At 45.8% G+C, this 24865-nt stretch overlaps 1 protein-coding gene across 3 annotated transcripts in view; it reads left to right on the top strand.

Annotated features, from left to right (window-relative positions):
• The window catches only part of LOC141046545 (uncharacterized), a 43782-nt gene extending 19001 nt beyond the window's left edge, over positions 1-24781 (top strand). For all 3 annotated transcript variants that reach the window (XM_073540976.1, XM_073540977.1, XM_073540978.1), the window contains exons 4-10: positions 13984-14141; positions 15369-15567; positions 15640-15736; positions 15816-15987; positions 23522-23674; positions 23884-23996; positions 24589-24781. In XM_073540976.1, coding sequence (XP_073397077.1) covers positions 13984-14141; positions 15369-15567; positions 15640-15736; positions 15816-15987; positions 23522-23674; positions 23884-23996; positions 24589-24642 — 946 coding nt within the window. In that variant the 3' untranslated portion in view covers positions 24643-24781. The remainder of the gene's footprint in view (positions 1-13983; positions 14142-15368; positions 15568-15639; positions 15737-15815; positions 15988-23521; positions 23675-23883; positions 23997-24588) is intronic.
• The last annotated feature ends 84 nt before the right edge of the window (positions 24782-24865 follow it).

The raw sequence follows: 24865 nt of genomic DNA, 5'->3' as shown, positions 1-24865 counted from the left end.
ACGTAACTAAGATTTGGACCTGTGTTCCATCAGCGCCTCCCTGTGGTCACATGCTACATAACACAGTAATTGCAACCTGTGTACACCCTATCCTTGTACTAAACTCCTACCTGTATATTCTTGTAAATATATACTCCTAGTGCGCCTTTCAGCGATTTAAATATAAAATTACTCTTGGGCTGCTCTTCTATCTCAATGCACGCTTGGATGGTTATACGCTACCCGGGTTGGTTTCTGATCTGATATAAGCCTGTTGCCGGACGTGGCTTATGTCGAATGAGGAACTGGTGGCAGCATACTGTACTGTTAGTGAGGAACTCTGGCAGTGACGGCCGGGAGGTTTATATGTGAGCGAAGTTGACACCCCCTTCCCCTGTGCGATTCATCACAGAGACTGGGAGCCAGCAGAACCGAAACGGAGAGGTGTACTTCAGTGGAGCCTCATCTTCCAAGTATAGGTACAAGTATCGCTACCCTCTATCTCCCGGTGGGCAGAAGATTGAAGTATTTCTATAGTCTGTGGATCCGTATAACGTCCAGCACTTGGATACTCGATACAATGTAATCCGGGCTAAAATTGGATTTCCGGAGGTTTTCCAGAGAGTTCCTCCAGACTCCTTCCTGTTAACAACCTTTTAAGGGACTCCCCGATCAGCAACTGGCCCTGGAATAGGAAATTCTGCAGTTGCTGGAGAAGCCGGTCCTGATAGAGATTCCTAAGGACCAAGAGGGGGTATTATTCCCCTCTGTTCTTGGTCTCTAAACCTGATGGTTTATAGAATCATAGAATGGTAGAGTTGGAAGGGACCTCCTTGGTCACCTGGTCCAACCCCCTGCTCAAAGCAGAATTCACTAAATCATCCCCGACAGATATCTGTCCAGCCTCTGTTTGAAGACTTCCATGGAAGAACTCGCCACCTCTCGTGGCAGCCTGTTTCACTCATTGATCACACTGTCAAAAAGTTGTTGTTTTTTTTTTTTTTTTTTTTCTAATATCTAATCTGTGTCTCCTCCCATTCAGTTTCATCCCATTGCTTCTAGTCTTTCCTTGTGAAAATGAGAATAAAGATGATCCTTCAACAATGTGACAGCCCTTGAAATATTTGTAGGTAGCTATTAAGTCTCCTCTCAGTCGTCTTAATTGCAAGCTAAACATTCCTGTAACCGTTCCTCGTAAGACATGGTTTGCAGACAGCAAAGTTGGATGAAACCCGGTCAGCAGGAGTGCAAAAACATGGGCTAGATTAGTAATCAATCTTTTATTAAATACACAATGCGTTTCAACAGGTAATTCTGTCTTCTTCAGGTGGCCATGTAAAAGTGCACAGGGGGCAGGATATTTAAAGGGGCAGTGGCCAATGAGAAATTGACAATTAGTTACATAATAGACAATTAAACACTTAAGCAAAATACTATAAGATAATAAAAAATACCTATATAAAAAAACCTATATAAACAAGAAATGCAGAAATAAAAAACTTTTCATAATAAAAATTTCAGAATAAAAATACTAAAATAATTAAAAACATCATAAAAGCAGTAGCGAGCAGATCTGTTAGTTTTCTCAATTATAAGGTTTAACCCTTCTGGGGCCAAGGTGCCGAGTTTAAAAAAAAAAAAAAAATCCACACGCTCTCTCTCCTAATTAAATTATAGCGAATTATCACGTCATCACGAATGTGATCTATGATGGGGAGTTTCAGCAAATTTGGATTTATGTGCAAGCAAAATATGTTTAGAGGGGCTATGCAACAAAAATCCGTTCCTAACGTTTTGGCGATGTTTATTGTGCATATTCTGTATAGTCCTACCCACGTACTGTAGCCCACAGTCACATTCAATTAAATAAATGACATAACTTGACTGACAGATGACATGGCAGTTAATTTTGAATGTCGTACCAGTAGTTCGAGATTTAAAATGTTGCACCCCATTCAAAATAGACATGCAACATAGGCACTTAGGAGCCCTGCATGCAAAACACCGTGTTGGACAAACCCTTGGTGGGTGGTAAAAATGAATGCCTAACAGAGGTGTTACTAGGAGCCACCAAGTTCCGAAGGGTTCGTTTTTTTTTTTTCTAAAGATGGTGATAGGCTGTGTCGGTAAATGTGCCGACAAAACAGGATCACCCTTTTAAAATGAAGCAGTACTTCCTAAGTAGGTTGCGAATGGATGTATGAGACTGGTTAAAAGTAGTGATAAGGCTCCATTTCACTAAATGAGAGGACTCCTCCTTCCTTTGTGGGTCAATCCTACTTCTATTTTTTATTTTCGCAATACAGCTTTTTTGTGAGACCTCACTGGCCCTAGTCATGGCATCCTGCAATAATTTCTTGGGGTAACCCTTATTTATGAATCTATCTTCCAAGATTTTAGCCTCTTTATGAAAATCGGTGTCATAGGTACAATTCTTGCGGACCCTCCAATACTGCCCATAGGGGATGTATAGAATCCATTTTGGTAGATGGCTGCTAGAAAAGCTAAGGTAGCTGTTAACATCTACTTCCTTCGAGTCCGCCTTCATTGCACAGTCCCCACTGGCGGCTGGCAAGATAGCCCTGTATCGACGCTTCATCGACGATCTTTTCATAATATGGACTGGTTCAGAGTTAGAAACGCGTGAATTTACCCAATCCTTAAATGTGAATACTTGGGGTCTTAAATTTGCCTCCAACATTTCTAACACAAGTATTCAGTTTTTGGACCTTATGGTTAATATCGACCATCATGGTCGAATCTCAACTTCAACTCTCTTTAAGGAAGACATGTAAATGTCTTCTGTTAAATCTCCATTCAAAAATGCTGTCTTTTACATCCAGATGTATCAGTTCCATCTGTTTCACTGCTGCAGATGTAAGTAGTTCTTATTGTAGTATGTTTGACAACTGGAGCAAATGTCTCATCATAGTCTTCTCCATATTTTTGAGAATACCCTTTAGCTACGAGTCTTGCTCGGTATCTTTCAGGTGTGCCATCCGATTCAAGTTACAAAGCCACTGTACGGTAAGAAAAAAAGGGACACACTGATTAATGTTGGCAAGCCATTACAGAGTGATAAATACCAAGGAAAACAGATGCGTTTTGATGCATGCGTGGTCTGATTTGGCTATTCTGTATGTGTGTGTGTGTGTGTATATATATATATATATATATATATATATATATATATATATATATATATATATATATATATATATATATATATATATACACTCACTCACTCACTGGCCACTTTATTAGGTACACCATGCTAGTAAGGGGTTGGACCCCCTTTTGCCTTCAGAACTGCCTCAATTCTTCGTGGCAGAGATTCAACAAGGTGCTGGAAGCATTCCTCAGAGATTTTGGACCATATTGACATGATGGCATCACACAGTTGGCGCAGATTTGTCGGCTGCACATCCCTGATGCGAATCTCCCGTTCCACCACATCCCAAAGATGCTCTATTGGATTGAGATCTGGTGACTGAGGAGGCCATTTGAGTACAGTAAACTCATTGTCATGTTCAAGAAACCAATCTGAGATGATTCGAGCTTTATGACATGGCGCATTATCCTGCTGAAAGTAGCCATCAGATGTTGGGTACATTGTGGTCATAAAGGGATGGACATGGTCAGCAACAATACTCAGGTAGGCTGTGGCGTTGCAACGATGCTCAATTGGTACCAAGGGGCCCAAAGAGTGCCCAGAAAAAATTCCCCACACCATGACACCACCACCACCAGCCTGAACCGTTGATACAAGGCAGGATGGATCCATGCTTTCATGTTGTTTACGCCAAATTCTGACCCTACCATCCGAATGTCGCAGCAGAAATCGAGACTCATCAGACCAGGCAACGTTTTTCCAATCTTCTACTGTCCAATTTCGATGAGCTTGTGCAAATTGTAGCCTCAGTTTCCTGTTCTTAGCTGAGAGGAGTGGTACCCAGTGTGGTCTTCTGCTGCTGTAGCCCATCTGCCTCAAAGTTCGACGCACTGTGCGTTCAGAGATGCTCTTCTGCCTACCTTGGTTGTAACGGGTGGCAATTTGAGTCACTGTTGCCTTTCTATCAGCTCGAACCAGTATGCCCATTCTCCTCTGACCTCTGGCATCAACATGGCATTTCCGGCCACAGAACTGCCGCTCACTGGATTTTTTTTCTTTTTCGGACCATTCTCTGTAAACCCTAGAGATGGTTGTGCGTGAAAATCCCAGTAGATCAGCAGTTTCTGAAATTCTCAGACCAGCCCTTCTGGCACCAACAATCATGCCACGTTCAAAGGCACTCAAATCACCTTTCTTCCCCATACTGATGCTCGGTTTGAACTGCAGGAGATTGTCTTGACCATGTCTACATGCCTAAATGCACTGAGTTGCCGCCATGTGATTGGCTGATTAGAAATTAAGTCTTAACACACAGTTGGACAGGTGTACCTAATAAAGTGGCCAGTGAGTGTATATGTGTGTGTGTATGTGTGTGTATATATATATATATATATATATATATATATATATATATATATATATATGGTAAACTGGCGCCAGTAACTAACGACACATGTGATGTGAAATTCTGTGCCTTGGTATATTTTACCACAGGACTCAATAGGACCCCATGCAATTTATTCACGGAATTCTGGGTTTCCAATTATACCTCTCATACTGAGGCTACCCATCCCTACATTACAAGAGCAGTCGGTATATTGAGGAAGGTCAAAGTGTGTTGACAAAAAGGTCTATTGTGACTGCAAATAAAATTCTTCTACTATTCAAAGTTGAGTGCCAAAAAAATTTTTGTAGATTACTCTGGTGTGGGAACCTTTTTTGTGCACCACTTCAGCTGTGCCACGGTATACATATATGTGTATCTTTAGTCAGCTATGAAAGTCACCATGTATCTATTTCCTCCTGATGTAGTCACTTGCATGGGTCCACATACGTCAGTATGCACCAAATCAAGTGGTCTTTTGCTTTTCATCTCACTTTCTTTTGGAATAGATATTCTTGTGTCTTTAGATTATATACAACATTCACATCTTACGGTAATTGAGCAATCTGATATCTTTAGATCTTTTGTCAATTCTTTTCTTTGTAGTTCCCTTATACTGTCAGGGTGTCTGTGTCCTAGACAGTTCTTGTGATCATGTGTACATACCTTCATCTATTCCTTTTTGTGTGTCAAGATGATATAATTGTTCATCTGCCTTGACATTGGTTATCACCTTGTTTCCTGCTAGGATTGCACACTCATTGTCTCTGAATTTTACAATGAGTCCATTGACTGTTAAACACTTCTCAGATAACAATCCGCCTTACAATTTTGGAACATACAACACGCTCTGTACAAGTATCTTTGAATCTTGTCTGAACTTGTTTGAACAGTTTAGCATACCTTGTCAGATACCTTCTGTGGTTATTTTGCTTCCATCTGCAAGATAAATGGCGTCTTATCTAAATCAAGATCAGTGAAGAAATTCTTGTCACTTGTCATATGACTCGTTGCTCCTGAATCAATAAACCAACCAAGTGATTGATTATTGTCTGTTACTTTAAATGTGCCATTCCAATTATTCTCACATGAATCGGAAATTGTTTTTCACTTTCTGTGTATGCTCTTTATGTTGTAATTTCTGTTCTGCTTTCCATATGGTACAGTCTTTCTTTAAATGACCTTTTTTTTCTTGTCTTATTGGGTTTTTTAAATTCTGTAGCTTTAAGAGCGTTTCCACTGTCCTCTTCAGTAGAAGAATCATTTTTGTTCTTTTCTTCTCAGATATTCATCTGTCTGGTTTTCACAATCTAATGTGATGTCGTTTCCTGGTCTTGTGTCTAGGGCATTTATCAAGGCTATATACGAATCTGGTAAACTGCACAACAATATTGCTGCTACATGACTTTCTTCTATGTCTTCACCAATAGACTTTAGCTGTGATATTACTTCCATCATTGAGAATATGTGCTTCTGCATATCGTCACTTGCACTCAATCTCATACTGTAAAGCTTTAATAGAAATAACTTATAATTTAAACTAGATCTTTCATATAGCTTTTTCAATACGTCCCACATTTCCTTTAGCTGTTTCTTCACTCCTTATGTGTATTAATTGAGCATCATCCACTAATAAGCTAATGGTGGCTCTAGCTTTTCTATTCTTTCTATCCCATGTCTGATTATCAGGTCTATCTGTAATGATTACTACCCATAAATCATCGTTGGATAACAACATCTCTACTTTGAATTTCCTTAACTGATTTTCACTGTTTAGCTTAGCTACTGTGAGTTTCAGCTCGGTGCTGCACATCATTTTTATATAATCTTGTTTTATGAAGATATTCCTCTTTCTTCTTGAGAGTTCCTGTATATCCTGTGTGTGGTGATTCTTTGTAATTATGTCCAGTGTGTGGCCATCCAGCTCCTGGGTCATAAATTCCTTTGTCCCTCTGTATCTGGATCTCTGTATCTGGATTTTTTTTTTTTTTTCAGTCTCCGTTCACTGGGTTTTATCTCCTTCTGTTAACAGAGATTATCTGCTTCTCTGGTGTCTGGATTTATTGCTTGGAGTTATCTTCTGGGTGTCTGGGCCCATAACCTGTAGCAGAGTGTATCTTTTGAGAATCCACCTGTACACAGGAGAACTTCACTGAGCAAGTTATCTTGAGTAAACAGCTTTTACTTATGGGTAAACATGAGATAAGAATTCAGAAGCACACAGCCCATGCTGCTGGCATAATACAGTCAAAACGAAAGTAAAAATAACCTCAACAAGAGAGCTTCCCTCCCCACAATACAGCAAACATTTAACTTCACACTATCACCATCTGCTGTCAGGCTAGTGTAAAGTCCTCCTTTACATAAACAGTAAGTCCATTTCTGTTGCATATGCAAATAGTGATGACATGATAAATTTCTATGATTTAATTAGGAGAGAGAGAGCTTCTGGTTTCTTAAACTCGGCACCTTGGCCCCAGAAGGGTTAAACCTTAGAATTGAGAAAACAGATCGGCTGGCTACTGCTTTTATGATGTTTTTAATTATTTTAGTATTTTTATTCTGCAATTTTTATCATGAACAGTTTATTTCTGCATTTCTTATCATGGTTGTTTTTTATATAGGTATTTTTTATTATCTTATAGTATTTTGCTTAAGTGTTTAATTGTCTATGATGTAACTAATTGTTTGTCATTTCTCATTGGCCACTGCCCCTTTTAAATATCCTGCCCCCTGTGCACTTTTACACTGCCACCCGAGGAAGACAGAATTGCCTGTTGAAATGCATTGTGGATTTAACAAAAGAAGATTGATTACTAATCTAGACCCAGTTTTTGTGCTCCTGCTGATCAGGTTTCATCCAACTTTGCACCTCCTTTCCTCGTCTGAGGCACCCGGCTGGAGCTGCATTTCATCACCCAAATCTGCACTTGGCAGGCGCTCCCCTGTGACAGTCTTACCTTGTCTGAATGGTTTGCAGACAGGTCACCATTCTGGTCACTCTTCTCTGAACTTGCTCCAGTTTGTTGATGTCGTTTTTTTTTTTTTCCTTTTAATGTGGTGCCCAAAACTGGACACAGTATTCTAGATGAGGTCTGACCAAAGAGGTGTAGAGGGCAATAATGACTTCACGTGATCTAGACTGTATGCTTCTGTTAATACATCCCAGAATTGCATTAGCCTTTTTTTTTTTTTGCTGCTGCATCACACTGTTGTTCAGTTTATGATCTATTAGTATACCCAAGTCTTTTTCACATGTGCTGTTGCTTAGCCCTATTCCTCCCATTCTGTATGTTTTTTTCATTTTTATTGCCTAGATGTAGTAATTTGCATTTTTCCCTGTTAAAAACCATTCTATTAGTTGCTGCCCACTGCTCCAGTTGATTTTATATCTTTTTGAATCCTCTCTCTCTTCTCTAGTATTAGCTATACCTCCTATCTTTGTATCAGCAATTTTAATCAGTTTACCTTCACTGATAAAGACGTTTAACAATACAGGGTCTATGACAGAACCCTGTGTGTTGTGAATTCTCTTTTGGCCTACCTCTGGTTGCTGGTGAAGGTAGTGGAGATGGTTGTATTGAAAGAGGGGTCGCGAGTTCTCTTTCTGGGCTCCCTCTGGTGGTTACAGGAGGTAATGGAGCTGATCTAATTAACAGAGGCCTGCCAACTGATAATGAGGAGGACGATTGGACATTGGGAGTTTCTGACTCGATATAAGACAGCCGACTCCATCTATCCCTGCTGGTGATTTTTTTTCCTGTCTCCTGAGGTCTTAGTTTCCAGCTCAGTCCCTGCATGCTCAAGCTAAGTGTTCTTTTGCTATTGTTCACATTTGGTTTGGTCTATTTCAGTTTTGTCCAGTCAGCCAGCCCCGGCTGAGCCTGTGCTGAATTTCCATCCGTATGTTACTGTTTGTGTCAGTTTGTTTTTGTCCCTTATTAGATTGGCCTCTCTTTGCTCTGTTTTCAAAATATACCAGAGTGCTGATATAGTGGGCGAAGTCTAGTGACTTCAGTATTTTTTCTATCAGACGTGTTGGGCATTTTTTGCAGGGTTTTTTGCGTGATTGCAGACAGTGTCTTTCCTGTCCTGTCTAGTTAGTTTGGGCCCCATCGTTTGCTCAGCCTATCTTCCTACCTGCGTTTGTGTTTTCATCTTGTCTCACTGACAATATGTTTTGTGGCTATCAAGGGGTGGGATTCAGCGGTTTCTCCCCGGTTCGGTGGAACTGGTTGTTAAAAAAGCAGCCGGTTCCCTGAACCGGGGAGTTTCAGAGCCGTGATCTGGTTCTGAGGACTATACAGGGGCCGGAGCTGCAGCCAGCACAGTGCGGGGATCGCCGCGTCACATCCACAGGGAGCACAGAGCTCACCTCCAGCCCAGCCCCAGGAAGCAAGAACCCGGAACTACCGCTACGCGCTACCGTATATCACCAAGGAGACGCGCCCCGTCCTGCAGCAAGTGCCCAGAGAGCTGTGAGGACGCGGTCAGGCGCAGGCGCTCGGGTACACGGAACACACTGAGTCTGGGGGGGACAGTGGAGTCTCGTGACAGAGAGGAGTCCGGAGGGGGCAGAGAGGTCTGGAGGGAGATAGGAGTCTGGAGGGAACAGTGGAGTCTGGGGGAGAGAGAGAAGTCCGGAGGGGACAGAAGGGACAGAGGACTAGAGGGGTCAGATGAGTCCAGAGGGGACTGAGGAGTCTGAGGGAGAGAAAGGAGTCCAGAGAGGACTAGAGGGGACAGAGGAGTCTGGGGTGGACAGAAGGGACAGGGGACCTGTGCCTGCCTATTGGGGACCTGTGCCTGCCTATTGGGGACCTGTGCCTGCCTATTGGGGACCTTTGCTGCCTATTGGGGACCTTTGCTGCCTATAGGGAACAGCTCCTTGACTGCGCCCCTACTTGTATATGTTTGAGGAAAAGGTGTGTCTTAATAATGGGTGTGTCTTAATAATGGGTGTGTCTCAATAATGGGTGTGTCTTAATAATGGGTGTGGTTTTCCTACAAACACAGAACCTGTTAAAAATTTGAGTCCCACCACTGGGGCTATCTATTCCTTTTGGGGTCTGCTTTGGGGCAGTTTAGACTTCCCCTTTCTTGCGTTAGGCTTATTTAGTTCTTTGGCTGTGTTGAGGCGTCTAGAATCATCGTAGGTACGCTCCACGGCTACTGCTAGTTGTGTGGATAGGATCAGGGGTCTGCAATCCGCTTAGTTACCAACCTCTCTGGTTTTCTGTGGCTTAGCTTGGTCTTGCTTTCCTCCTTGGTGACCCAATCATAACACCTGTGGTACCCCACTTGACATACTTCCAACTGGATGTGCAGCCATTTATAACCACTCTTTGGGTCCGATCACTAAGCCAGTTATGAATCCACCTGACTGTTGCCTTGTCCATTCCATACTACTTCATTTTTTCAATAAGGATGGTGTGAGATACTTTGTCAAATGCTTTGCTGAAGTCAAGATATACTAGATCTACAGCATTTCCATGATCCACCCAGTCAGTGATTCTGTCATAGAAAGAAATTGTTAGTCTGACATGACCTATTTGTTACAAACCCATGCTGACTCTGGTTAATCACTTCATTCTTATCCAGGTACTTACATACATGTTTAATAATTTGTTCAAAGATCTTTCCTGGTATAGAAGTCAGAATCACTGGCCTATAGTTCCCTGGGTCCACCTTCTTCCCCTTTCTGAGGTTAGGAATAACATTTGCTCTTCTCCAGTCTTCTGGGACTTCTCCTGTTCTCCAAGAATTTTCAGAGATTATGAAGAGTGGTTAAAAACATTTCTTCTGCTCTCTCCTTCAGTACTCTGGGGTGTAATTTATCTGGACCTGGAGACTTGAATTAATTTGTTAGCTAAGTGTTTCCTCGCTATCTTTCTGTTTATAGATATCCTGTATTCTTCTATTCCTTTAATAGGAAAGTGAATATCAGTTGATGTTATGTTTCCTTTCTGAGAGAAAACAGATGCAAAATAGGAATTTAAAAGTTCGGCCTTCTCAATCTTTAGAACCTTTAGTTCCTTTAGAACCATTATTAATTTGCGGAGGCTAAATTCATTCCTACGGCCTCATACTTTTAAAATGGAGACCATAAAACTTGCAATCAAACTTCTGTTTCCCAGGTGTTTCATGACAGTTCTGGCTCATTTGAGGGAACGAGATACCCTGGTTATTCCATATTTGGATAACTTCCTTATCGTAGAGAGGTTGGCCGTCCAGTTCAACACCTGGCTGAACCATATAATATCTTCCCTACGGGATTTAGGTTGGTTAGTCAATATGAAGAAATCAATAATAGTTCCCTTGACCCTTCAATGGTTCCTCGGCCTCCTCTTGGATTCAGTAGATCAACATTGCTTTCCTCCAGAAGACAAAAGGTTAGGCATCATCGGCAAAGTTGGGAAGATAATGGACAAGCCAGAGCTATCTTTGAGAGATGCAATGTCCCTGCTGGGTACTATGATGTCTTGCATACCAGCTGTGCAGTGGGCCCAATTTCACACCAGGGCACTCCAGAACGAGGTGCTCGAGGCAGAGATGAAGTTGTGAGGCCACCTCGATGGGAGAATGCGGTTGTCAGTCGCCACTGTGAGCAGTCTATCCTGGTGGCTAAACCCACTACATCTGTCCAAAGGAATGCCGTGTGGGATAAAACCCAATAGTATAGTCACAACAGATGCCAGTCCCTCAGGGTGGGGAGCTCACGTGGACGACCAGTTAGGCACGGGGTTCCTCAAACGTGAAAGAATTAAGGGAGGTGAAATATTCGCTTCTAGAGTTTCTTCCGATTCCACGTAGAGGTTTTCAGTATCCACACTGACAACAGTATGTTAGTGGTCTATCTGAATCGTCAAAGGGGGACCAGGTCTCAATCACTAATGTCCACCGCAGATGACATATTCACCTTGGCCGAAGGTCACCTCCGCTACCTGATGGCGCTTTACATCAGAGGGGAATACAATATTCAGGCAGACTATCTCAGTCGACACTCCCTGCGCCAGGGGGAATGGTCGCTAGACCGACAGATTTTTCAGACAGATCGTACGGTTATGGGGCCTCCTGGACGTAGACCTTTTTACCACAAGGAGCAACAGACAGGTCAGGAGGTTTGAGTCACTACAAATATCAGATCAGCCAGAGGTAGTAGACTGCCTTCAAGTCTGGTGGGATTATACTCTAGCCTATGCATTTGCTCCGATGTGTCTGATTCCGCTACTGCTCAGAGATCAGGAAGGCGGGAACAAGCGTAATTCTGATTGCCCCCTTTTGGCCCAAGAGGCCTTGGTTTTCTTGGCTGAGGGCGATATCCGTGACCAACCCTTGGGTGCTACCAACAAGCCCGGGGCGTCTCTCGCAGGGGCCATACTGCCATCTGCAGATGGAGGGCCTCCACTTGGCTGTGTGGAATTTGAGAAGTAGATGCTGATGCTGAAGTGTAGAGGGTTTTCAGAAGCCCTAGTCACCATTTTAAGGAGTAGAAAGGAGGTTACCACAAAAATTTATAAGACCTGGAGGAGGTTTTTGCTATTTCGCTCATCTCTCCTATGGGGATCTTGGTCCAATTCTGGAATTTTTGCAGAAGGGCTGGGAGTTGGGGGTTATCTGTTAACACCCTTAGAGTACAGGTCTCTGCTCTGGGTGCACTGTATAACTATAACGTAGCAGGGGACAGGTGGGTCACTAGGTTCATAAAGGCTTACGAGCCCAGTAATCCAGTGTGTATTGCTAATTACCTCCTTGGGATTTAAACCTTGTGCTAGATGTATTAACAGGTCCCCCCTTCGAACCCTTAGATTCTGCCACTGTTAAGGTTCTGACCCTCAAAATAGCTTTGTTAGTAGCCTTAACTACCGCAAGACTGGTCGGTGACATTCAGGCACTATCAGTAGCTGCTCCATTTTTTTTTTTTTTTAATGATTTATCAGAACAAGATAGTTCTGAAACCGGACTCTGCTTATTTGCCAAAAGTCGCTTCTAGGTTTCATAGGAGCCAGGAGACTTATTTACCATCCTTCTTTGATAGCCCCGCTACAACAGAGGAACAAAGGTTCCATACTCTGGATACTAGAAGAGCGGTATTAGAGTACCTAGAGAGGACTCAGTTTTGGAGGCAGAGTAGGGCTCTGTCTCTCCTTTCAGGGCCGAAAGAAAGGGTCACAAAGAGCACTTAACGCCCGGTGGATAAGAGATGCGATCTGCCTAGCTTATTAAGCCAAAGGGGAGATCCCACCGAAGGAAGTGAGAGTCCGTTCAGCACGGACCATGGCATCCTCCTGGGCTGAGAGGGCTGACGTCTCCATTGATTTGATTTGTAAGATGGCAACGAGGTCATCGCCTTCCACCTTTTATAGACACTACCATCTTGATCTATCATCCACTTCTAGTCTAGACTTCAGGTGATCAGATTCTTTAATGCTGTGGTCCCTCCCAGGTGATAGTCTCTGAATGTATCTCAGTAGGGGGCTGTCGTGGCGATAGGAAAACAGGACATTACTTACCGGTAATGGGATTTTAAGAGTCCACGACAGCATCGGCACATTCCCCCTGTAATTATTCACTTGGTTTCCTGCACTCTGAGGGAAAAGTGTGTTCTTAGTTTTCACTCGTTAGAGGTGATGGTATTTTGTGATGTAAATATAATTATTGTGTACTAATCCGGTTGGTGGTTCCTCTCATGCTCTGAAACACAACTGAGGTGTGGGGGACCGCTCCCTTTTTGACTAGTGGATCCCCTCAGTAGGCCGCTGTCGTGGACTCCGTAAAATCACATTACCGGTAAGTAATGTCCTTTTTTTTTTTTTTTTCTGTAGAGATCTAATGAGCCAGTCATGAGACATTCATCTTAAAAGCCATATACAAATCAGACTGCAAGTGCACTGGAGGGGTGTCAAAGTGCATGGACTGTATCTTCCCCCACCGCAGCAGATTTGCATAAATCTTTTACACTTGATTTCTCATGACTGGATCATGCTACAAAAAGTTTTTTTTTTTTGTTTTTTTTTCTTTTTTTATTGGTGAGAAACCCCTATAAAGTCATAGCACTTATAACATATGTTAAAAGTGCACACAGGATCTTTCTAGGTCTGTCCTGTGAGATACAGCAAAATAAGCTACTTTTTTGGGTATTGATGATCATATGAACTCATATGATCATATGAACTCATAATCTGATAGTCCCGAGATGGGCTGAATAATTTAGGAACAGAATAGGAAGAATAGGCCCGCCATCTTGTGGACCATTTTGGTTTTGCATGACAATTTTGGGCTGGAAAATTTGAGGAGAGCATGCTGTACTATTATTAGTGGTGGTATTTCCGCATTTTTAAAATCTGTCATCTACTAATCAGATAACTGCTGTCATTTCAATTAATTGCCTTTCTCAAAATCTTAATTTGGTAATGCTCTACCAGCTTATGTTTCATTGCGCTCTGCTGCCTCCTGAACATTCGCCTCCTCGCTTCCATTCGCTGCCTCTGTCTTGTATTTCCCGCAGGTTGACGGTGAATTCGGACAGTGTGGCCAAACAACTGGAAGCCACCAACCAGATGGCGGAAGAAATGATGCACGCTCAGAACGCCACCCTGCAGTCACAGGAGCAGATCCTACGCAATGGCCACTTGCTGAAGAAAACCCTTCAGGAGTCCACCATGGGTTTGTTGTTTAAAGATGTTGCAAATAGAAACCGTGGGGGAAATGGACACCTGTTAAATTTTTTGGGCCCAGACCACAACATTGCCCCTTAAGGCTGACTTCTGCAGCCGCCACCAGCAGACTGGAGCATTGTTTCAGGAACAACGAAGCTTGGATTTTTGATTCCTTTCACATTATTCTGCAGCGGGAAAAAAAAAAAAACATATACAGTACCCAACTGAATCAGGGGTCATACATGGGGGGGGGGGTCTCCTGAATGCCTTTGATGGGCTACAGCTGCGTGCTGCACTATTATTAAGGTCAAGATGAAGGACCCTTAGTAATCACATTGTCAGTCATTGAGGTCTGTGGGGCATCGTTGATGATCCCACACTCCATCAATTTTGACGTCTGCTTCACATGATTATTAAGTTAGGACGGTAAGTCCAGGCCTGGACGTGGTGACCCAAAGATTCAATAATGCCAGAGATTGGACCTGCAGTAGAGCCAGAACTTCAGCCGTCTTGGGCTCATCCACACATGAACATAATGGGCAGCTCCTTACATTTGCCCCTATACAGTATGAGGACCGTCCCTGCACATGGGGACACTTTGTTGGCAGTGACCTAACTAGAGTCAGATGGGCCCCTGTAGCCTTCTAGAGCCTATAAAAACATGTGTTCACCCCCCTATGCATTAAAGTCCCGTCCTGGCTCCTCTTTGTAGTAAGATCCCCAGGCTATAGCCACATCCCTCGCCCTGGGCCTCAGACTATAGCCATGTCCCCTGTCCTGGGCCACTGTTCTCCTGTAGCACATCTTAAAAAGAAACAAACCATTCTAACAGGCTGTGCGGCATTCTCTCTTGTAACCAGCGCAGGAGCTGGCAGCTGACTTCAGTGTGCCGGCATAGACAGTGCATGATGTCGCTGCCATGCTCTGCAAGCCGCTGTCAGTGGCATGTATTGCAGCACATGAAGCCCGAAGGTCTCTGTGCCACAATGTTTCACCTGGATCTGCATCCTCAGATGCACATCAAGGTGAAAATTGGTGTTGGTCGGTCCCCTACCCCACACCATGGTTGTGGTCATTTGTTACGCCCCTGCTTGTTGGCATCATTGTTACACCTGTTACACAAGGACAATGATTCTTGAGATATTATTTTTTGCCTCAACGATGCCGCATATCCCTTTGATAAATTGATACAACGTTCGGACATTTTAGGTTTACGCTCATCCTTCTTTTCTAGGTGTCAGACAAGCCTTTGAAGAAATGCAGCAGTCCGCCAGCGAGCAGCGCCTCCTCTTCTCTGAAATCTTTAACCGACTTACCTACCTCCACCAGTTTGTGGTGGGAGAATCGAACACCCTCTACTCCTTCCTGTACAACCTAATGGGCTGCGGAGCGGTTTTCTTAGTGACCTCAACCCAGCGCACCGCAGGTGCCAGGTAAACCGGATCCCCGTTACAATGGCACCGCTTATGTAGTTGCAGCATGGCGAATATGATCTTTTCCCACAGGCTTGTTCTCTTCGGACTGGTAGCGATGAACGTCTATACGGAGAGGATGATCTGCTCGTTCATATTAGGAGGCTCCCCGCCTGGCTATGACCAAACGGTGAGGGAACCTTTTTGGGGCTTAAATCAAACTTTTTTTTTTTTTGCTTCTGATCTGTCATCTCCTAATCTGCACTTAGGAAAGTGTGACCTTCTGGATTGGGATGTCAAGAAAGATCTCCGTTTGCCTTGGATTACTGGTTCTCCTTTATGTCATTGTTAAACATCGGGATGTCCAAAAGGAGAGCTTGCAGGTGCTGCATGGACTTCAGGAGACTAAAGCCGAGCTGCAGAGCATTATACGGGAAGCAGGTAAAGTAGCATTACCTCAACCCCCACTGATCAAAGCTTGCCTGAAATAGTACATAAGCTAATAACTGGGCACCTCTCAAATCTCCAGGGCATAATCAATAATCTTTATTTAGGGAAAAGCCTTCTTTGGAGAGCTTGTATTCCTTTCCTTGCACCTGACTGAAATGCACCCTGGGAGGAGCAAATTCTAGAGGAAGGTCCTCGGCTGCTTGCAGCCAATCGGCATTGTTCAGCATACATCCTGTAATGCTGATTGGCTGACACAAGTCTATGCACCTCCCACATGGAATTTCAGTTGGATGCCAGGCACAGCATAGCATTTGCCCAATTCTTTGAAACCTACAAGTCTGCAAACTCTGTGGCATCAGTTCTAGTTGTGAAAATAGAACATGCCCTTACTTCTACAGTTAGGCTATGTGCACATGTAGCGGAAGTTACCGTGAGAATTCTGGAATTCCATTCTGCGGGAAAATCACATTTTAAATTCCTGTGATTTTCCCATGGAAAAACTAGCAATTTGCAAGCATTTGTAGCATCGCTTGGAGAACTGATTGACAGGTTGGTCAAACATAGTGTTTGACGAGTGTGACCAGCTTTTTACTATTGAGGCTGCCTATGCAGCATCAGTAGTAAAAGATAAAATGTTAAAAAAAAGATTTTTGTGTACTCACCGTAAAATCTCTTAGCCTCTAATTTGGGGAAACAGAACCATGGGTTTTATGCTGCTGTCCACTAGGAGGCGACACTATGCATAATCTGAAAAAGATTAACTATGGCTCCTCTTCCTCTGCAGTATACACCCCTGGACGGCGTCAGCCTTCTCCAGTTTTGTGCAAAAGCATTAGGAGGAACATAACAGAAACAACATAACCATGCCTGTAAGAAGGCCACTCTGTACGAGCTCAAAGAACAATATAAGAACTGAACCGTAACAACGGCCCGTAAGGGCAACAGGGTGGGAGCTGTGTCCCCCAATTAGAGGCTGAGAGATTTTACGGTGAGTACACAAAAATCTCCTTTACTCTGTCGCCTCATTGGGGGACACAGAACCATGGGACGTCCCAAAGCAGTCCCTGGGTGGGAAGCAATAGAGGAATATTGTGTTAGCAGGTCCCTAATCCTGGGACACTGCCGCTTGCAGAACCCATCTACCCAGGCTCGCATCTGCTGAGGACTGGGTATGAACACTGTAGTGTTTCGTAAACGTGTGTAGGCTAGTCCAAGTGGCAGCCTTACACACTTGTGCCGAAGCCTGGTGCCGAATGGCCCAGGAGGCCCCTACTGCCCGCGTAGAGTGTGCCGTGATACCGGCCGGAAGAGAGTTGTTAAAGCGGTAAGCCTCTTGTATGGCGGACTTGATCCACCTGGCAAGAGTATCTTTGGAAGCCAGCAGACCCTTGCAAACATTTTCCGGAAGAAGGAAAAGGGAGGAAGAAGGAAAAGGGAATCAGACTTCCGGAAGGGTGCAGTCCTAGACACGTGTATATATGCAATGCCCTGACGAGGTCAAGCGTATGCAGAGCCTTTTCCACTCTATGAACCGGGCAAAGGGACGGAAGTGAAATTTCCTCATTGAGGTGGAAGTTGGACACAACCTTCGGAAGGAAGGATGGTACTGTACGGAAAACCACCTTGTCCTGGTGAAAAGCTAGGAAGGGCCGTCTGCAGGAGAGTGCTGACAATTCCGACACCCTGCGTAGTGAGGTGATTGCCACCAGAAAAACCACCTTCTGTGACAGAATGCGGAGTGGGACTTCCTTAAGGGGTTTGAAAGGTGGTGCCTGCAATGCTGTCAGGACCAGGTTGAGGTCTGTAGGGGGGAGCTAATCGGGAAACTCCCTGAAGAAAAGTCCTTACTTGCGGCTTGTTGGCAATATGCCTTTGGAAAAGCGCTGACACCTGGCTCTTAAGCGAGCCTAGGGATAGCCTGGCGTCCAGGCCCGATTGAAGAAAACCAAGTACCTTTGGAAGGGAATAAGGGATTGGGAACTGTCCGAGATTCACACCAGGTAAAGAAAGCGCTCCAGGTACGGTAATAGATCTTGGTGGAGGCTGGCTTCCTTGCCCTGATCATGGTCGTAATGACGTCCGGTGAGACCCCTGCCTGGGTTAGAACCCAGGTCTCAAGGGCCACGCTGTCAAATTGAGAGCCCCTGAGTTCTGATGGAAGAATGGACCTTGTGACAGAAGGTCGTGACGGTCGGGGAGACGCCAGATGTTGGCGTACCATGTACGTCTGGGCCAGTCTGGCGTAATCAGGATGGTTGGAACTCCCTCTTGCTTGATCTTCCTCATGACTCTGGAGATCATGGGGAGGGGTGGGAAAAATGTACAGGAGCTGGAACTGGGTCCAGTCCTGAACCAGGGCATCCGCTCCAAGCGACCGCGGGTCGCGGGTCCTGGCCATGAAATTGGAGACCTTGGCATTGAGGTGGGATGCCATTAGGTCCACGTCCGGGGTCCCCCAGTGATGGCAGATCTGGTGAAAAATTTCGGGATGGAGAGACCACTCCCTCCGAGTCCATTCCTTGTCTGCTGAGGAAGTCTGCTTCCCAGTTGTCCACAAATGGAATGTGGACCGCAGAGAGTACCGACCTAGTGTCTTCCGCCCAGTGGAGGATATGAGCCACTTCTCTCATCGCCTGGGTACTGCGGGTCCCGCCTTGGTGATTCACATATGCCACCGCTGAGGCATTGTCCGAATGTATCCTGATATGAGAGGCTGCCAGCAAGTGATGAAAGGCTCTCAATACCAGGAGGATGGCCCGAATTTCCAAGATGTTGATGGGCAAGGTCGCTTCCACTGGTGACCACTTGCCTTGTGCCCTGTGATGTAGGTGCACCGCACCCCAACCGGTCAGGCTTGCATCGGTGGTCAGGACCTTCCATTGACCTGAGAGAGAGGATTTTCCCCTTGCAAGCGAAGTTGGCTTGAGCCACCAGTGTAGGGACCTCCTGGTTGACGATGTTAGCTGGAACTCCCTGTCGAGCGAGAGAGGATTCCTGTCCCAGGACCTGAGCATGGCTAGTTGAAGATTCCTAAGGTGAAACTGGGCAAATGGTACCGCCTCCATTGCTGCTGCCATCCTGCCGAGAACTCTCGTGGCAAACCGGAGAGATCGGGGGGGATTGCGGAGGAGTATGCAAACTCCCAGACGGAGAGCCAGTGCCTTGTCCCTGGGAAGGAGCACCAGCCCCCTGGAGGTGTCGAATAGCATCCCCAGGAAGGTCAGGGACTGACTCGGGGTAGTCGCTGACTTTTGTAGGTTGACTAACAAGCCCAGGCGACGCAGAGTGTCTATTGTGATTGAGATGCTGACCTCGCAGTCCTTGAAGGTGGAGGCCTTGATGAGGTCATCCAGGTATGGAACGACTACAATGCCTCTGGAGTGTAGAACGTCCATGGTGGCTGCCATGATCTTGGTGAACTTTCTGGGAGCCGTGGCGAGTCCGAACGGGAGAGCCACGAACTGGTAGTGGTCCTGGTTGATCGCGAACCTGACAAATCTTTGATGGGCGGGAGCAATTGGTATATGCAGGTATGCGTCTTGTATATCTATGGAGGCCAGATATTCTCCCTGCTCCATGGACGCAATGATGGACCGAAGGGACTCCATGTGAAAATGACGAACCGTACATATTTGTTGAGTTGTTTTAAGTCTAGTATGGGCCGGACGCTGCCTCCTTTCTTGGGGACTATGAATAGATTGGAGTAGAACCCTCGGAAGCGTTCGGTCGCAGGAACCGGTACTACGACTCCTGCTTGAAGGAGGAGACCGCTTGGTGGAAGGCACGAGCCTTGTCTGGCGGTTTTGGTGGAACAGAGAGGAAGAACCGGTTCGGTGGACTGGAAGTGAACTCTATCTTGTATCCGGAAGACACTATTTCCCTGACCCTGACCCACCTGTCTTCGTGAGTCATGAAGAGGTGAAATTCTGAGGTTTTCCTCCTTTGGGCTTCGCCTGGCCTGCTTTCGACTGCCAGGTACTGTCCGGCCTCTGCGCCACCCGTGGGTTGTCCCTGCGTGGAGAGCGATGACTATTTTGTTCTGGGCGTGAGACGTACCAGCCTGAAGAATTCTGAAAGGATCGGAATAGTGTTTGATTACGCCGTTTAAATGTGCGCTTGGGTATTAGTTGAGGGAGAGAGGTACTCTTACCCCCAGTGGCGTTGGATATCATTGTGTCCAACTTTTCACCGAAAAGCCGTCCACTGAGGTACGGGAGATGCGTGAGGGAATTCTTCGAGGCCGCATCCGCTTTCCATTCCCGCAGCCAGAGGATACGCCGAATTATGGCGTTTGCTGCTATCCCCGCTGCACCTCTTGCAGAATCCAGGGCTGCATGAAGCATGTAATCTGCTACCACTGCTATCTGAACCGCTTGGTCCGACGGCTCAGGATTTTACGCTTGGAGGCCAGCTTGCAATTTCTTGGCCCATGCCAGAATGGCCTTGGCCGCCCAAACCGAAGCGAACGCGGGGGGCCAGGGAGGCCCCTGCTGCTTTGAAAACTGAACGAGCCATGCGTTCTACCTGCCGGTCTGCTGTGTCCCTGAGGGTTGAGCTATCTGGCAGTGAGAGGAGGGTCTGTGCTGCTAGCCTAGAGACTGGGGGGTCCACTTCGGGTGGGTCTGTCCACTGTTTGGTGTCCTTTTGTGGGAAGGGGTACCTAGCCTCCAAATATTTGCGATTGGTGAATTTCTTCTCAGGCTGCTAAAACTGCTTGGTAAGGATCGCCTGAAATTCCGGGTGGTTAGAGAAGACCTTAGGTGGTTTCAGAACACCTTTGACGCAAATCTTATGTTCTGGGGCTTCCGGGGTTGGATCGGAAATGTCCAGCACCTGATGGATGGAAGAGATTATGTCCTCAACTAGCGCTGTATTGCTAGGGGGACAAGGGACCAGAGACCTCTCGTTGTCGGAGTCACAGATGCCTTCCGAATCCTGTGTATCGCTGAGGCGTTCCCTGGTGGGTGAGCTGGGGCGGAGGTCTCCTGTAATCGGGGGTCGCTGTGGAGATGTGCGTTGTCTGTCTCTGGTAGGGGATGGTCTAGGTGACCTGGAACTACGGTGTCTCTCCCTAGAGGGGGATGACCGTGTGCTATGGGATGACGGAGAGGAACGCGACGTGTGGGTTCGCTTACGTCTGGGAGAGACAGAAATGGCCTGTCCCTGAGTGGAGCTGTCCCTTTGCTGGGTAACGCTCTAGCCGAGACATGACCCTGCAGAGCCTGGAGTATTGTGGAGGTTATCTATGGACTGGTCATAGACTGCGACATCTGAGTAGCCCATTCAGGCATGGTAGCATCCGCTGAAGCATTGGTAGGAGCCTCTTGGGGTTCTGACCCAGTATTCTGGATACAGTCCCGACAGTGGGGGTACATGCTACCACTGGGGAGAGTGGTTTTGCAGGCTGTGCAGAATGCATAAAAGCAGTCCTGCCTGGTTCTCTTGTACCTTGAGCCCAGTGCGCAGAGCGTGGAAGGGCAGGCTATGGGAGAGCCCTACAGGGGTGGATATGCAGGGGAAACTTATGGAAGAGCCTTACAGGGAATCCGGATTCACAGCTGAGCAAAAAAACTCGAGCTGTGATCTTACCCCACCAGTGTGTCCCTAGGTCCAGCGCCAAAGATCCACAGTCCTGTGCCCCCCGGAGACTGGCTGGCGTGGTGCTCTGCTGATGCCTGCGTCAGAAATGGCCACCAAGAGGATGAGGAGGGAGAAGGGGGCGGAGAGCTGAGAGAGCACGCAGAGATGTGTAAAAACGCACCCTTTCTGCCTCGATCCGCCCCTTCTATGACACTGTAGAGTGTCATATTTGTCATCCGGGTGGCGGAGAGGAGGCGGCGACCTAAGCTAGGCCGAAGCCGCAGCCTAAATTAGATATAGATGCCCAGAAAGGGCTCCAGGCCGGCACGGTAGTCGGATCTTAACCGGACCCCCCGGATTGGAAGGCAGGCTAGCGGTGGGGCCACAATCGGAAGTGGGGCCCTGTGATGGGGTCCCCCCCCCCCCCAGCCTCGACAGGAGTCCGCAGCTGGGCTGGGGTCCCTGGATACAGTGAGCTGCAGATTACCGAAGTACAGGCCCTACCTGAGGCGTCTCAACCTAATACCCCCAGAGGGGGATTAGGGAGGGTGCTGATGTCACCATCAGGGGGCTTCTTCCTCGCCTCGGCCTCAACCCAAGACCAAAAGGAATTGGGGAAGGAGGGGGGGGTCTCAACTTCGAACCAGCACCCGCAGGACTGGGGAAGGAGCGACATGGGGAACGGCCATCTCTACTTCAACCGGGCACCCCATAATAGGGGGCCAAGGAAGGAGCCATGCCGGGAGTCTCACAGGAGACCCGCTTTTCTTCATCTGTCATCCAGAAAAAAAACTGAGTGAAAAAAAAAAAAAAAATTCTTTAGGTGTGCCTCCTTGCGACACTAAGCAAAAACTGATGCCGTCCAGGGGTGTATACTGCAGAGGAGGAGCCATAGTCTTAATAGAATAGTCATTCAATGGTGTGAATTATGAGTTAGATTCTATTCTAATCAAGGCAGTAAATTTTATTCACATCTATGCAGGTTTTTTGCATGCAATTTTCTATAGTTTAATTAAAAATGTATCTAATCAATAAATACTAAGTATATTGTTGGGCATATTATAATATTCAGGATACTGTAGTCATTTTCTTTTGACACATATAATTGGAATTGTATCCTTTTGCGGTTTCTCCTTCCTATAAGTGTTGGTTTGAGGCAATGGTTTTATGGTTTATGTCAATGAATGTTTAATAAAACATGTATTTTATGAAATGAGTGACTCTCTTGGTTATTGGGTCACCTGACAGTGACATAACCTTTGTGATATACTTTTTCAGAATATGCATAGTGTCTCCTCCTAGTGGACAGCAGCATAACAGCCATGGCTCTGTGTCCCCCAATGAGGCGACAGAGTAATAGTTGTCACCTTCCGGCGTCCCGCGCAGCCTTCCCGCCTCTCTCCACGCTCCCGGCATCTTCCGGTCCCAGTAGTCCTTTGTGCGAATGACCGTGAGACCGACGTCATCGCAGTCATTCTCGCAAAGGACTACTGGGACCGGAAGATGCCGGGAGCGTGGAGAGAGGCGGAAGGCTGAGCGTGACGCCGGAAGGTGAGAATAACTTTTTTATTCTATTTTATTTTTTTTACAGGAATATGGTACCCAGAGCCTGGAGGACAGTCTCCTCTCCTCCGGACCGTGGGTACCATCCGCAAATGTTCTGCTTACTTTTCGCATGGTGGGCACATGCGGAAAGTAAGCAGAACAATGCATTCCTATGTGGGCGGAATCGCTGCGATTCCGCAAAATTAATGAGCATGCTGCGTATCTTACCGCGATGCGATTCTGCTGTGCTAAAATCTGCATTAGCACAGCATTACAGAATCCCCTAGGATGCTGTTTTTTTGCGTTTTCGCGGCAAAATCACGCATTTAAAATTGCCGCGAAAATGCAAAAAAAGCTACTTGTGAACCCAGCATTAATCCTACTTATCCTTCCCTTGTAGAAAAACTGCTCAACAAGCCAGAACGTTCAGAGAATATTTTTCTGAAGGAAGATTTGATATTTGGAGATTCTGGCATTCCTGATCCATCGTTTATTCAGGATATTCCAGTGAGTGACAGCATGAGGGGGCAGTCTATGTGCAGCGAGCAACTCGGTGAGAAGTGATTCTTAATACTTTCTGCCCCACTAAATGAAAATTTAAAGGGTGTATCCACTTTTTATAAAGTTTGTTTAGAAGCATGTTTTACCGTATTGTGTGTACAGCTCCTAAGCAGACCTGTGTGTAACCTTAGCCTATAAACAGTATGTATTAAATGTACTGGTTTTGCGCCGTTACATCTAGAATAAACTTCTCTTCCACAGCACAAGTTACAAGCACGCCAAAAAGGCGATCGCGCTCGCGCAGTTGCAGTCGCAGGAGGAGCTCTAGACCCGCGGAGCCAGCTGTCTACCATATCCCTGTCACCCAGCCACTAGTAAGGGCTTCCAGGGAAAGCATGTGTCTGCTAGGTTGGGCTCAGATGGGTGAATTTCACAATCTACATACAGACATGGGTGTCATGACTTCAGCTTTCAGCCTTATCGACACACATGAGGCTGTAAGTTTGGGGTGAAACATCCATGATGAAGTTTGGCCATTACAGACCGTGAAATATGCCTGTCTGCATCCGGCTTTATATTTGTTTTGTTTTTTTTAAGCCCATAGGATTGTAGATCTATAAAATAAGTAAAATGATGTCACTGCAGCCTGTGAAGTCACCAGGAGCAGCAGCAGAGGGGCAGTATTGTGGTACTTGCTGTTTGACAGCTGCAGGTCTATGGGCTGAAGAAAATTTAAAGGGGAAGCTCATCTGCACTCTTTCATTAAAGGGTACAGATCTAATTTTAAATAAAACAATCATTACTTTGCACTATGGGGTTTGGGCTGCTGTCTGCAAATAGTCGCCACTCAAGGGAGCTTGAAAATGAGTTGAATGTGTGCTCTGCTGGCAGCCACCACTAGGTGGCACTTACTCTGGTCTGGTCCTTGGCCCCATACGAGTTCTTACTGTGGTTCCTTTTCCTTAGACTCCACGTTATAATCTGCGCAGTGGGGCTTCAATCAACCATTCAATTACATAAAAGCGGAGGACCACCATTCTTGTGCGGTATTACCTGTCTGATTCTCACCCTAAAGTCTTTTCAATGTCTTCTGCACCCGGTGAATGACCGTCTAAAGATGATTATTTTAACTTTTATATTAAATAAACGTCTTCCTGAATCTCGCCTTTCAATTTTGCTTTTGTTATAAATTTAATACATTGCAGTATTTTAGACCTGATTTATTCCCCCACACCAGTGTTGT

Source organism: Dendrobates tinctorius, unplaced genomic scaffold, assembly GCF_039654945.1.
Source record: "Dendrobates tinctorius isolate UK_male_01 unplaced genomic scaffold, ASM3965494v1 ptg000120l, whole genome shotgun sequence".
Lineage (NCBI taxonomy): Eukaryota > Metazoa > Chordata > Amphibia > Anura > Dendrobatidae > Dendrobates > Dendrobates tinctorius.
Note: the sequence above shows the minus strand (reverse complement) of the source record. Positions and strands in the feature narration are given on the sequence as shown.